The sequence below is a fragment of the Mobula birostris genome, chromosome 9, assembly GCF_030028105.1.
Source record: "Mobula birostris isolate sMobBir1 chromosome 9, sMobBir1.hap1, whole genome shotgun sequence".
In the NCBI taxonomy this organism is placed as follows: domain Eukaryota; kingdom Metazoa; phylum Chordata; class Chondrichthyes; order Myliobatiformes; family Myliobatidae; genus Mobula; species Mobula birostris.
The window spans coordinates 120,712,302-120,727,046 of record NC_092378.1 but is presented as its reverse complement, the minus strand read 5'-3'; the positions used below and the strand labels follow the sequence as shown (position 1 = coordinate 120,727,046).

Below are 14,745 nucleotides of genomic sequence, written 5' to 3'. Positions count from 1 at the left end.
GGCAAATGTGATGTTGGCATTCGCTTTGACAGGAGTAGGGAATATAAAAGCAAGGGTGTAACATTGAGGCTTTATAAAGCACTGGTGAGGGGCCTCACTTCAAGTCTTATGAATAGTTTTAGACCATAAAACATAGAGTAGAATTAGGCCGTTCAACCCATCCAGTCTGCTCCGCCATTCCATCATGGCTAGATTTTGGGCCTGTTATCTAAGAAAGGATGTGCTGACATTGGAGATGGTAGAAAAGAGGTTAGCGAAAATGATTCCAGGAAAAAAAAAAGGCTTGTCATATGAGGAACATTTGATGGCTCTGGGCCTGTATTCACTATAATTCAGAAGAATGAGGAGTGACCTCATTGAAAGTTGAAGGGCCTCGATATAGTGGATGTGGAGAGGATGCTTCCCATGGTGGGAAAGTTTAAGACCACAGGATACAGCCTCAGAATAGAGGGGAGATAAGGAGGCATTTCTTAGGCAGAGAGTGGTGAACCTGTGGAATTCGTTGCCACAGGCAGCTGTTGAAGCCAAGTCATTGGGTATAATTAAAGCAGAGGTTGACAGAGTCTTGATTAGTCAGGGCATAAGGGATATGGAGAGAAGGCAGGAGACTGGAGCTGAAAGGGAAAATGGATCGGCCATGATGAAATGGTGGAGCAGACTTGATGGGCAAGTAGCCTAATTCTGCTCCTATATCTTATGGTCAATACTCTTCAGAGATTGTCTGCCTGGTGTCAATGGGTGCATAACCATTACTTGGTGTGATATGCACCAGCTGCTCATACAACTGTCCAACACCTGCTCCCGTGGCTTCACGTGACCTTAATCAGGGGTGCTAAGCAGGTGCTACACTTTGTCCAAGGGTGACCTGCAGGCTAGTGGAGGGAAGGAGCGCCTTACACCTCCTTTGGTACAGATGCGTCTCCATCCTGCCATCCACTTAGGGGGTCACGTATCTATCTGTTATCTTTGTTTAATCATGTACTAGGCTGTATACCTAAAAAGTCATCAAGTTTTTATTTGAAAAGTGGTCGATTACTTAATATCTTACTTTCTTCAATGAAATACAAAAAAATTTTCTAACAGTTAATTTTTTGGAAAATGAATGTTTGGAAATCTAAAATTTGTTCTTTTCCATTGTACACTAATACAGAAGACAAAAATTAAAATTTAAAACAAAATTTCAATAAAAAATCTAGGGTGCCTATGACTTTTGCACAGTACTGTAACTCCCATCAGAGCCTTTTTTACCTTTACAGTTTCTCCTATGTCACTTCTTTCTATAGGATTTAATTTCATTTTATACCAACAAAGCCACCCCACCTCCTCTGCCTAACAGCTTGTCCTTTTGATACAATGTGTATCCCTGGATGTTAAGCTCCCAACTATGATCTTTCAGCCACAACTGAGCGATACTCACAATGCCATACCTGCCAACAGCACTATAAGATCATCTGTCTTATTTTATATACTATGTACATTCAAATACAACACTGTCAGGCCTGTATTCATCACTTTTCGATTTTGCTCCCATGTTACACTTCAACGCATCTCACTCACTGCAATTTTACCTTATCATCTGCCTGTCCTGCCTCAGTCTTAATACACAAAGCACCTACTTGTATATCAACTGTCCCATCCTCAGCCCTATCACTCTGGTTCCCATCCCCCTGCCAAATTAGTCTAAATACTCTGAAAGAGCTCTAGTAGACCTGCCCACAAGGATATTGGTCCCCTGGGTACAGGTGTAACCTGTTCTTTTTGTACAGGTTATACCTTTCCCAGAAGAGATGCATATGATCCAGAAATCTGAAACCCTGCCCCCTGCACCAAATCGTCAGCCACTCATTCATCTGGCAAATCATCATATTCTTACCTTCAGTGTGCCTAGAACAGGCAGCAATCCAGAGATTACTACCCAAGAGGTCCTGCTTTTCAGCTTTCTACCTAACTCCCTATATTCTCTCTTCAGGACCCTCTCCCTTTTCTTAGCCACGACATTTGTAGCAATATGTACCATGACTTCCAGCTGCTCATTCTCCCCTTTTAGAATGCCGTGGACCCGATCTGAGACATCCCTGACCCTGGCACCTGGGAGGCAATATTCCATCCAGGTGTCTCTTTCACATCCACAGAATCTTGTGTCTGCTTCACTAACTATGGAACCCTCTATCACTGTTGCACTCTTCTTCTCCCCTCTCCCAATCTGAGCCACAGAGCCAGACTCTGTGCCAGAAACCTGACCATTGTGGCTTTCCTCTGCTATGTAATCCTCCACAACGGTATCCATAACAGTATACCTGTTATTGAGTGGAATGGCCACAGCTTGTGCCTATGGGCTACGCCGTAGGCCTGACTCATACTTTTGCATAGCCCTACGCCGTATCAAGCATGCATTGTTGTGTCTGCGTCGCTCTGCAATTCACCGCCAAAACACTAGTTGGCGGTGGGGTTTCTATGCCACTGTGTTGAGTTTCTTTGTGAGAGACATGGACGAGGAAATGCATTTCAAATATTTTCAGATGTTGGGTGGTAAATTTGACAATTTGGTTCATTGTCTCCAACCATTTATTTCGCATCAGTGTACAGGCATGGCGGAGAAAAGCAACCGGAAATGCATATGAGGAAATGCGATGCTACCAAGCGGACCAATCACAGTTGTTGCGGTCTGCTTCACTGCAACGCGCAAGTTACATTTTTGGGGAGGTGCACGTCACCCTACGACATATGGTACGGCGTAGGGTATGCAGTACCTACGGTGTACATTTAACGCAGGAGTATAAATTGAGCTTTACTCTGCAATGGCTGCCTATCCACTTTCCCCTTTCTGACAGTCACCCAGTTATGCATATTCTGCACCTTGCATGCAACTACCTCCCTGTCGATAAATCCCTTAGCCTCCCGAATGATCAAAATTCATCCAGTTCCAGGCCGAATTCCTTTAATATGGTCTGAAAGAAGCTGCAGTTGATGCACTTCTTGCAGGTATAGTCGTCAGGGACACTGGAGGCCTCCCTACTTTTCCACATCCCGCAAGAAGAGCATTCCACAACCATGCCTGGCAACCCCCATGCTCTAACTGTGCAGTAAGAAAAAGTAAAAATAAACAGAAATCTCCCTACAGCCTTTGCCTCTCCTTGCCAAAGCCTGAGCACCCCATTCTAACTGGCCCACTCACACAACGGCCACTCCACTTAAAGTTAATTTCTTTTTATTGACCCTTGCCAACTGCCTAACTATTCACAATCTAACGTCTCCTCGGCAACTATGGCACAATGAATGTTAATCACACTCCCTTGCTCAAAACATCATAAAGAAATGTTGTTTCCTCCCTGAAGTTAATTATTTTAAATAATTTTGAGATAAATTTTATTTTTTTTATTAAGCCTTTGCCTCTTTGATATCATTCCTCCTCTCTTTACTTTCCGTAGTGATTTTACTCTCATTCTCCTCCTCTTCTGTAGTCTTGCCCATTTATTTCTCATTTGTTAATGAAAAAGACAGGATTTTATTCAAGTCCATAATTCACTGTCACCTTCTTTATGCTATTATAGGCTTCAATTTCCAGCAAATGTGTGCACAAAATATTTCTAAAATCCACATGCAGACAATGAATTTCGTTAACAAGAAACCTGTTGAGGCCCTAATGTGCCCCAGTGCATTTATCATTCATTTGTCCACCCAGTACTGGTGATTGAAGGGCACATGGAAATGTACAATACTGATTTCTTTGCAATACTTACATGCAGATCGAAATGGAATTGCTATTTTCCCTTGGACACTGCTAATTACCACGATATGTCCCATTTTTCTTTGCACCATAGAAGGTAGGATGGCTGCAATAGTAAGTGACAAGAGTTAATGTGTTTCGCTATACTGTGATGTACTATGTATCCAAAGCATTTCCCAGTCACCCACCATTAGTAGCCAGTTCAATACAACTGTTCATCCTATGCAAAGATATATTAATTCATCAATTACAAAGATCAACAAGTCATTTCTTACAAAGTCAGCAGGAAGAGAAAGTAGAATCTACCAATGGTACTTACTGATGCACCCATATTGAATACTACAAATGTTAACCGAAGCTCTTTCTGCTCTCCCAGTTGGATGCAAAAAAATCTGTGGCAACTTTTTAAAAGAGTAATAGGGGATATTATCCAGGATTCTGAATCTTGTCTCAAAGTAATCATGCTGCTGTTTATGGAAGTTTCCTGCGCACAGACTGACTGCTACATTTCTCTCATCCTGACAATGAATATGTTTCAAAAATAAATATTTGACCTTGCACTTTAAATGTCCCAAAGTTTGGATTGCTACTTAACTTATGTGGTTCAGATAATAGTTGGGAATTACTTCAGCAGCTCTCTAGCATTAAACTGAGTTTTTCCCACATTAAATCAAACTAGCTCCAGTTTCCATTAAGTGATGAAATAGCAGATCCCATTCATAACAATGCTGGAGGGTGGTGAACCTACTCGACTATATAATTACTGGAAATTCTTTTGACCTTTCAAATTTTTAAAAATCTTTCTTAAAACAAGTCATGGATGAGTGTGTCCCCACAAAATCACTCAGCCTTCCACAACCAGAAGCCATAGATGAACTATGAGATCCACAGTCTGCTGAGGGCCAAATCAGTGACATTAAGGTCTGGCGACCAAATAAGATCGTTCCACAATGGCACCTCATGTGCAAAGTAGCGGCTCCAGACCAAACTTGAATCACTGAAAGATATTCAACAGCTGTGGCAGGGTTTGAATGCTCTTACTTCTTACAAAGTGAAACCAAGCAACATAGGTGACAACATTTCTTTGCTCCCTGATGAGCTCAATGCCTCCTATGCTTACTTTAGAGCGTCAAAACATGGAGGAGCCTTCACGAACTCCCACAGGCCCCGATGACCCTTTGATTTCAGTCTGAGGCTGACGTGAGAGCATTCTTCTGGGGGGGGGGGGGAGGGAGAGGGTGAACCCATGGAATGCATCTAGCCCAGATGGGATACCTGGCCGAGTACTAAAGATCTATGCTGATTAACTGGCTGGAGTTTTCAACAATATCTTTAATCTCCTGCTTTAGCAGTCTGAGGTACCAATCTGTTTTCGAGGTACCTCAATGACTCTCTCCAACAGCACTTACACTCACTACAATGAGGTGCTTTGAGAAGTTGGTAATGAAACACAACAACTCCTGCCTGAGAACTGGCTTAGATTCATTCCAATTTGCCTACCAGTACAGCACTAAACAGCAGCTGCCTTTTAATTGGCTCTTCACTCAACCCTGGAACATCTGAACAGCAAAGATGCATAAATCAGGATGCTCTGTCTCAACTACAGCTTGGCATTCAGCAATATCATCCCCTCAAAACTAATCAGCAAGCTTCAAGACCTTGGCCTCAACACCTCACTACGCATTCAGATCTCATCCAACCTCAGTTGAAAAAAGGCTGGTTCCTCACTTGCAGACCCCAGTCAGTTTGGATTGGCAACATTTCCTTCACAATCTCCATCAGCACAAGTGTACCATAAAGCTGTGTGCTTAGCCCCCCTATATTCACTTCACACTTATGACTCTGAGACTAAGCACAGCTCCAATGCCATATGTATGTTTGCAGACATCACTGCTGTTGGTCAAATCAAAGGTGGTGACCAATCAGCATATAGGAGAGATACTGAAAATCTTGCTGAGTGGTGCCACAACAACCTTCATTCAATATCAGCAAGAACAAAGAGCTGATTATTGACCTCAAAAGGAGGAAACCCAAGGTCCATGTGCCAGTCCTTGTAGGAGGATCAGAGGTGGAGAGGGTCAGCAACTTTAAATTCCTCGGTGTTGTCATTTCTGAGGAACTGTCCTGAGCCCAGCACACAAGTGCAATTACAAAGAGAGCACAACAGCACCTCTATTTCCTTAGGAGTTTACGAAGATTAGGCATGACATCTAAAACTTTGACAAGCTTCTATAGATGTGTGGTGGAGAGTATATTGACCAGTTGCATCATGGCCTGGTATGGAAACACCAATGCCCTTGAATGGAAAACCCCACAAAAAGTAGTGGCTATGGTCCAGTCCATCACGGGTATAGTCCTCTCCATCATAGAGCACATCAACATGGAGTGTTGTCACAGGAAAACAACATCCATCATCGGGGATCCCCACCACTCAGGCCATGTTCCCTTCTCGCTGCTGCCATCAGAAAGGTGGTACAGGAGCCTCAGAACTCACGCCACCAAGAACAGAAACAGTTATCACCCCTCAACCATCAGGTTCTTGAACAAGAGGGGAAAACTTCACTGTGTCCCATCACTGAAATGTTCCCACAACCTATGGACTCACCATCAAGGACTCTCATCTCACGTTTTCGATATATATTGCTTATTTATTTATTTCTCTTTTGCATTTGCACAGATTGTTGTCCTTTGTACATGGGTTGTTTGTTTGTCCTGCTGGGTATAGTCTTTCATTGATTCTATTGTATTTCTTAGATTTTCTGTATATGCTTGCAAAAAGACAAACTTCAGGGTTGCAAATATGTGGTGACATATATGCACTTTGACAATAAATTTACTTTGAGTACTTTGAACTTTGATTATTATCAGACTCTGAAGGCCATCTTAGTTATGTTTAACCCTATTTTCATCCATTAGATACCACACTCCATTTTATAGCAAGCTTCAGTGGACACTAACAACCTGCACACTGTTCATTGAAGCAATGTAAAAAAAAGATACTCATTTCTGGAGCATCTCTGATAACCTCAAAACAATTAAGTAATCTTGAAAACGTAACCTCAAAACAATTAAGTAATTTAGAATTATAGCCACTGTTCTATTGTGGAAAACACAGCAATAAATTTGAACACAGCTAGATCCCATAACTGACAATAGTAACAAGGATTAACTCAATTTAGTGAAGTTGATTGAGGGATGATTATTGTCCAGGCCAGAGGTCAACCTTCCTGGTCTTCTTCAAACCACCACAGCCATGGATTTGATGGCAGCACCATCAGCTGACATAGCACGTCAGGCTGAAGCAGTGCTACACTGTTACCTTTCAATGAAATGTTAAACCAAGTGAGAACTTAAATGACTGTACATCAAACAATATATTTTAAAGTTTATACATTAGTTATTTTAGTTTACAAACTGAAAAGGACATAGAGGGCCACAAATAGAAACATGAGGGAGTAGAAGATGTCCCTGCTTAATGCTTCCTTCTGGAAGCAGTTCATCAGTGTTGTGTTTCCTGTAGAATTACAGACTTGCTACTTAACAAGTGAAAATTAAAGTGCCTGTACCGAACATAGATGAACAGGTGTGACTGGAGGCATTTCACTTGCACCGTTTTTCAAGACCAATCCGTAGAATTACCAAAATGTCACAAGTGATTGGTGCTGGGGAGAATGAGGGGAGTTTTGATTGAGGTACATAAAATTATGAGGGGTATTGATAGGGTAAATACAACCAGCCTTTTTTCAACTGAGGTTGGGTGAGATCAGAACTAGAGGTCATGAATTCAAAGTTCAAAGTAAATTTACTATCTAAGTACATATATGTCACCATATTCAACCCTGAGATTCATCGTTTTGCAGGCATACTCAATGAATCCATGGAGTAATAACCATAACAGAATCAATGAAAGACCACACCAATTTGGGCATTCAACCAGTGTGCAAAAGAAAACCGTGCAAATACAAAAAGAAAGGAATAATAATAATAAATAGCAATAAATAAGAACATGAGATGAAGAGTCCTTGAAAGTGAGTCCATAGATTAAGGGTGCAAGGTGAAATATTTAAGGGGTACATGACGGGGAACTTCTTCACTCAGAGGGTGGTAAGAATTTGAAAGGAACTGCCAGTGGACGTGGTGAATGCTGGTTCGTTTTCAATATTTAAGAGAAGTATGGATAGGTACATAGACGGGAGGGCTTTGGTCCAGGTGCAGGTTGATAGGACGATGCAGAGTAATAGTTGGTACCGACTAGACGGGCTGAAGGGCCTGTTTCTGTGCTCTAGTTTTCTGTCAATGTGACCCTAAGTAATGATCTTGCCCATGTTCTTTCTATAGCAATCCTTAAAGGGAAAGAATTCCAATTCAAAAGTATTCTTTATTTAAAATGAAGTCTAAGGTTGCAGATGGGATTAGAATTGTAGAAGATGCAGGTGGAAAGGTGGGAATGGTGCAGAGATAAAGAATTAAAAACTTTCATGAAGTATGACTAGGTAGAAACAGTGAGTGTATCAGGATTTTTCTTCTTGTGGATCCTGGGAAGGAGGTCGACACAAGCTGTGCATGTTTAGGACAGTGATGTTAGAGGCCGTGAATACCTTAAGAAGTGAGATCAGTGGCAGTCTGGGAAATGACAGATAAACGTTCAGTGGGGTGATTGTCCGAAAGAAAGTGCCACAGATCTGGTACTTTGCAAGGCAGAGTTTGTCTGGGAGACAACAATGCTGTCCTTGTCAGCAAGTTCAGTGACAATATTTCATTTGTGTTGATAGTTCACATGTATCATAAAGATATAGTAGACTATTCAAGTTTACAATACAAAGATCTTGAGAAACCAAAAGGCAAGTGGGTAAATCCACAATTCTGAAGATTCCACTGCACAAGGTGTAAAATTGCAAACCAAACAGGTGGGAAAAGGGCTTAAAAGTACACAGGCAAATTCACTGTGATGAGTATGAAAAGGAAGAAACCAAAAGCTTTGTTGAAAACTAAGGTTTGGTGTTAGTGGAGGACGATCAGAAGCAAAGCTCCAAGCTCCTGATCATCTGTTAATCACTCTAAGTACTTCCCGACCCTTTTGACCTCTGATCTCAGTTTCCTGCTGTTTCAATGAAGCTCAAAGTAAATTTGAGGAACAAGATCTTTAAGTACATTACAGCTTTTCAAACCCAACAATGGCTTCTAAAGCTTCATATAACTATTCTACTACTCTTATTATCATATTCTCTGAACCTACAGTACTGTATCTTCTGTTTCCATTTGTTACAATTACCCTTTGTCTTGGATCATAATAACCATTACATTTAATCCCTCCTGCATTCTAGCAGAACAGATCTCTTTTGTTCTTCTTCTTCCTCCCCAGCTTCATTGCACTTGTTTAATCACAAATTTTGTACAGTTTTGATAAGAAATAATAGACTCTGCTTCTCTCTACAGATGCCATCTTGCCAGCTGAATACTTCAAGCATTTTGCTATTACTTTCAGATTTTAAACACCCATGATATTTCATGCCTAAACTGATGCCTGCAGCATTGGAGGTACCACCTTCTGAGTGCAACAAGGTCTCATCAATGCCTTGTCCACCTGGAGGACTATTTCAAGAAGAAGAATCTGCTGATTCCAGTGTTCAGCCTTCTCCTTAATGAGGGAGTAGAGGCTATTGAAACAAAACACTTCTTTATACAAGGATTTTACACCAGGTACCCTTCTAGATGTTTAATGACACTGCTACGACAGAAAATGGAGAAAAAAAAATGTCCTCTAAAGTGAAGACTTGTGGACTGGGCAGTTCAGCTGGAAAATAAAGATTGGTGAAGCCTTACAGAATATGCAAGTAAACACTACCTTTTGTTAAAGCCACTGGTCCAAAATAGTTGACATTCATTACATCTTTATCAACACTAACAGCAGTTTCCAGGATGTTTCCACGGTAACTGATGCCTGCGTTATTTATCAGTACATCCACCTGGCCGTAACAATTAAGAATCTTTTCTGCACTGCTGCTCACCGAGTCCACATCTGCTAGATCAAAGGTCACCACATGAGGTGTGTATGTCTATGGACAAGCAAAGATGAGAGGATTAAACCATGTAATGATTTCTTTTTCCAATATACACGTGTATTTTACCTGATTACAATGGCAATTGGTAGGTCCCCTTTACCATGAGCCAAGAGGTAAGTAACTCAATTCAAAATGTAAATGAAAGAGACAATATTGATTACCAGTTTTCAACTTATTTGGCTGCTGCACTCATTTTTGAGTTGACAGCAGCCAGAGCACCATTGGCGCTTCTCTAACATGTTATAACATTGGAGGTCATGCTGGTGTTTATCCTTCATTATGTTAATCTATTCATATACATTTACATTCCTTTTTCTGTAAGGGCATCAAAGGTTACAGTGAAAAGGCAGGAGAAAGGGGTTGAGGCGGCTAATAAATCTGACGTAACTGAATGGCGGAGCAGACATGATGGGACAAATGGCCTAATTCTGCTCCTATGTCTTATTTTTTCATCTAGCTTCCCCTCAACTACTATTCTCTGGATAAGTGAACTTCTGTTTAGTTTCTTTACTGGGTTTACTCACAACCACTTCAAATTCATGGCACTTAGCTTTGTGATCGTTAACTAACATGCATCATTACTCGTATCCTACTTTTCTCTTGCCATTTGCCATTTCTGTCAGCTCCTTTGCGAGTCCGTCCAGCTTCTCCCTGTCCCGGCCACATAATACCAGCTTTGCACCTGCTGCATGAAAGACTCTTGCACAATCTGGTGAAGACAAAAATCATCAGTTTTAGCTTCAACAGCAGCAATATTTGCATTTCTATAGCAACTCTAAGAGAGCAAAATGTGCCCAAGGTACCTCACACAAGTGTTATCAAACACTATTTAGTACCCTGGCCCGAGTTGTGGGGCTTCTGGTAAGATGTTCGTCCTTTACTAAGAACACCAAGAATATCACATCAGGACTATTCCATCAGCAAGTTGCTCAATAGCAAAGGAGCTGAACTTATGGGGTACTGTTGTTGCCTGGACTTGCTGCATACTATTGTTGTGCTGAAGCATTACATGGTGCAAGTGATTGTCTTGGACGTTTTTATTGTGATCGCAAGACCCTGTTGGACATTAATAATATAGAACACTGCAAGTCCAGTTCACTGAGTACATTGAGGAGACAGACAGCAGGGGAGATACGTTGCCTCGGTTGTGGCAAGGACCAGGTCCTCACGTCACAGGGTCCCCTATTGCAGTCGCCTGGGGAGGAGACATCAGAGGCAGTGTGGGAGAGAGCAGAGGGCTCTGTGGGTGCGCTGGAGTCTGTGCTGGGTTGGTTGTCGGCCCCTCACATCAGCGTTCGCTCGGTGGAAGAACAAGCTAGGCCAGAACAATTTACCATTAATCTATAAGCCATGTCACTCAAGGACCTGGGCTCTATTACTATTTTTCTTTGTGACTGTATGTTTTTCTGCTATCATAACCACATGAGCTATATGTGCTATGTGCTATCTGCGGTGTGCTGTGTGCAATGTGTTTTACACCTTGGCCCTAGAGGAACGCTGTTTCATTTGGCTATATTCCTGCATAATTGAATGATAATTAAATTTGAACTTTTATGGAGCATTTTAAAACATAACAGATGAAGAGGAGCAGATGCTTAAGCAAGGAATTCCAGACTTTAAGCATTTGGCAGCCAATGGTGTTCAAGGTGAAGTAGGGATGTAAGAAAGCTATAAAAAGAGGATATTGACAGAGTAAATATTGAAGGAACTATTTACAGTAATTGGATACAGTTTAAAGATAATAAAAAGGAGCATTTTTTTTGATATAGCAAGTTCTTGTACTCCAGAATAGATAGTGGAGGTAGATTCAATAATAACTTACAAACAGGAACCAGTAAATACTTGAAAAAGGAGAGCTTGCAGGACCATAGGAATAAGAGCGCGTGACTAATTTGATCAGTCTTTCAAAGACCAGTACTGGCAAAAACAAACAAATGACCCTCTTCAGTGTTACACCATCTTAGGCACCAAATCAGAGGTAAACACTTTGAGGAAGAGACAATTTATGTATTATATTTTCAGGAAAAGGTGGCAAACATTAGCAACATGGTAAACAGATTAGAAGCTCAGGAGGGAAGGCAAGAGGAATGGAAGCATTATGAACTCCTCTGGTTTAACTTACCTTTACCAAGGCCAGAACTTGCTCCTGTTATGACCACCACAGCATCCTGAATGCAAGCTTTCTCTTTCATCTGCTGCAGTAGCCTGTATAAAATGATAAGGCCTGCACTACCCAGCAGCAATGGCAGGAAGTTTGACGACGTTACTTGCACAAGAGTCCCTTTGTACAGCATTCTCCTGGGGATTATGGAGAGAAAATAACATTTAAAAATCCAAGCATAACACTTCCAGTGCCTACCAATTAGCTGCACCAGAGTTAAGAGGAAAATGTGCCGCGTCTAGATAGCCTGACAGGCATGAAATCCCAGGGTTTAAAATGGCTTTAATGGACTGAAACAAATTGCTCTGCTTTTTGAATAGCATGGTGTGATCCAACTACCTAAGGGAACAAACAAGACCTTGATAAATCTCTCATCCGAAAAATCGCACCTGCAAACGTACGGCACTAGATCATTGAGCGGTGTCCAGACTTAGCTGAACTAATTCCCAACCAGTGAACTGCAAACTCAGAGAGGACACGCAAAGACAAAATGACATCACTTACCAGCAGCTGTGAATTCTATTTTAAGTTTGGGTAGCTGGTCTCATCCAAACTTGGCTTTAATTTCAGCCACTAGGATTTCATTTATTAATCGAGGGGGAGGAGGAAAGAATGGAGTAAATTCTACAGAATTAACATGTAATAAGTAGAAACCTAATTGCCATAACTTGTCAGTGCAACATCTGAAATAGTGCAATCGTGTGATATTGATTGCAACATTCTCAGAATCAGGTTTATCATCACCAGCATGTGGCGTGAAACTTGTTAATTAGCAGCAGCAGTTCAATGCAATACATAATCTAGCAGAGAGGGAAAAAAATAAAATAAAATAATAAATAAACAAGTAAATCAATTACATATATTGAAAAGATTTTTTTTAATGTGCAAAAACAGAAATACTGTATATTAAAAAAGTGAGATAGTGTTCAAAGCTTCAATGTCCATTTAGGAATCGGATGGCAGACGGGAAGGAGTTGTTTCTGAACCGCTGAGTGTGTGCTTTCAGGCTTCTGTATCTCCTACCTGATGGTAACAGTGAGAAAAGGGCATGCCCTGGGTGCTGGAGGTCCTTAATGGACGCTGCCTTTCTGAGACACTGATTCCTGAAGATGTCGGTAGCAGTGAGAGGTGAAAATGTCCTTGAGTACTCCTAATAGTTAGTTGGCACAGGTTTTTAGAGCCTCACCAGGTACTCCATCGGGTCCTTCTGCCTTGCGAGGGTTCACTCTCTTTAAAGACAGCCTAACATCGGCCTCTGAGACAGAGATCACAGGGTCATCAGGAGCAGCCAGGATCTTCACAGTTGTAGTTGTGTTCTCCCTTTCAAAGCATGCATAGAAGGAGTTGAGTTCACCTGGTAGTGAAGCATCACTGCCATTCATACTATTGGGTTTCACTTTGTAGGAAGTAATGTCTTGCAGATGTTGCCAGAGCTGCCGCGTATCTGATATCACTTCCAACCTCGTTCGAAATTGTCTCTTCATCCTTGAAACAGCCCTCTGCAAATCATACCTGGTTTTCTAATACAGGTCTGGGGTGCCAAACTTGAATGCCACAGATCTAGCCTTCAGCAGGCAATGTACCTCCTGGACACAAAATACTCTGCAGATGTTGGGGTCAAAGCAACACTCCTGACATGCTGGAGGAACTCAGCAGGTCGGGCAGCATCCGTGGAAATGATCAGTCATCGTTTTGGGCTGGAACCCTTCATTGACTGATCGTTTCCATGGATGCTGCCCGACCTGCTGAATTCCTCCAGCATATCCTGACAAAGGGTTCCAGCCCGAAACATTGACTGATCGTTTCCACGGATGCTGCCCGACCTGCTGAGTTCCTCCAGTGTGTTGTGAATGTACCTTCTGGTTCATCCACAGCTTTTGGTTTGGGACTGTACAGTAAGTCTTTGTAGGCACACACTCATCCACACAGGTTTTAATGAAGTCAGTAACAACTGTAGCATACTCATCCAGATTCGCAGATGAATCCCTGAATACAGTCGTCCCCTAATTCAATGCAGTCCTGTAGGCGCTTCTGTGCTTCCCTTGTTCAAACCTTCTTGGTCCTCACTGCTGGTGCTGCAGTCTCTAGTCTCTGCCTATTCTCAGGGAGTAGAAGTACAGCCAGGTGATCAGACTTCCCGAAGTGAGGGCGTGGAATAGCACGGTAGGCATTCTTGATGGTGGTGTAGCAATGGTCCAGTGTGTTGTTTCCCCTGATATTGCAAGTCAACTGTTGATGACAATTGCTTCGCGATTTTTTGAGACTGGCCTTGTTAAAATCTCTCAAAACGATGGTGAAGGTGTTAGGGTGTGCTGTTTCGTGCATGTTGATCCCATTGCTCAGATCATCTAAAGCCTGATTGACAATGGTCTGAGGTGGAATATAAACTGCTACCAGAATGACCCCAGAGAACTCCCGTTTCTCCCCCCTTTCTACGCAATTATTTTGAATTCCTTGTCCAAACATACAAATTAGAAAGAGTCGGTCACTTGGGATCACAATTGATCCAATTATAACTTCACCTCTGCATTCTTATCTACCATTGTAATAATTCATCACTTTGTTTATCAAGTATCTAACTCCTTCTGTCTTTAAGATTCTGCTTTCACTGTCCTTTGAGGAAGTGTTCCCAAGACCAATGACCCTTGGAGGAAAAAAAAATCATCAAATCTGGCTTGAATGGGTGACCTCTTACTCTTCAGTGACCTTCAGTTCTAGATTCTCCCAAGAGAGGAAATGTCATCTCTACATCCACACTATCAAGACATCTTAGGATCTTAGCCCAATCTCACTTT

At 41.8% G+C, this 14,745-nt stretch overlaps 1 protein-coding gene across 4 annotated transcripts in view; it reads right to left on the bottom strand.

Moving 5' to 3' along the window:
• The window catches only part of dhrs7b (dehydrogenase/reductase (SDR family) member 7B), a 52,807-nt gene that overhangs the window by 27,187 nt on the left and 10,875 nt on the right, over positions 1 to 14,745 (bottom strand). For 3 of the 4 annotated variants that reach the window (XM_072268720.1, XM_072268718.1, XM_072268717.1), the window contains exons 2-5: positions 11,912 to 12,087; positions 10,383 to 10,498; positions 9,573 to 9,783; positions 3,741 to 3,833 (exon numbers count right to left, since the gene is read on the bottom strand). In XM_072268720.1, the coding sequence (XP_072124821.1) occupies positions 3,741 to 3,833; positions 9,573 to 9,783; positions 10,383 to 10,498; positions 11,912 to 12,083 (592 nt within the window). In that variant the 5' untranslated portion in view covers positions 12,084 to 12,087. Of the gene's footprint in view, positions 1 to 3,740; positions 3,834 to 9,572; positions 9,784 to 10,382; positions 10,499 to 11,911; positions 12,088 to 12,339; positions 12,427 to 14,745 lie in introns of those variants that run through there. The other variant, XM_072268719.1, reaches the window with a different exon arrangement.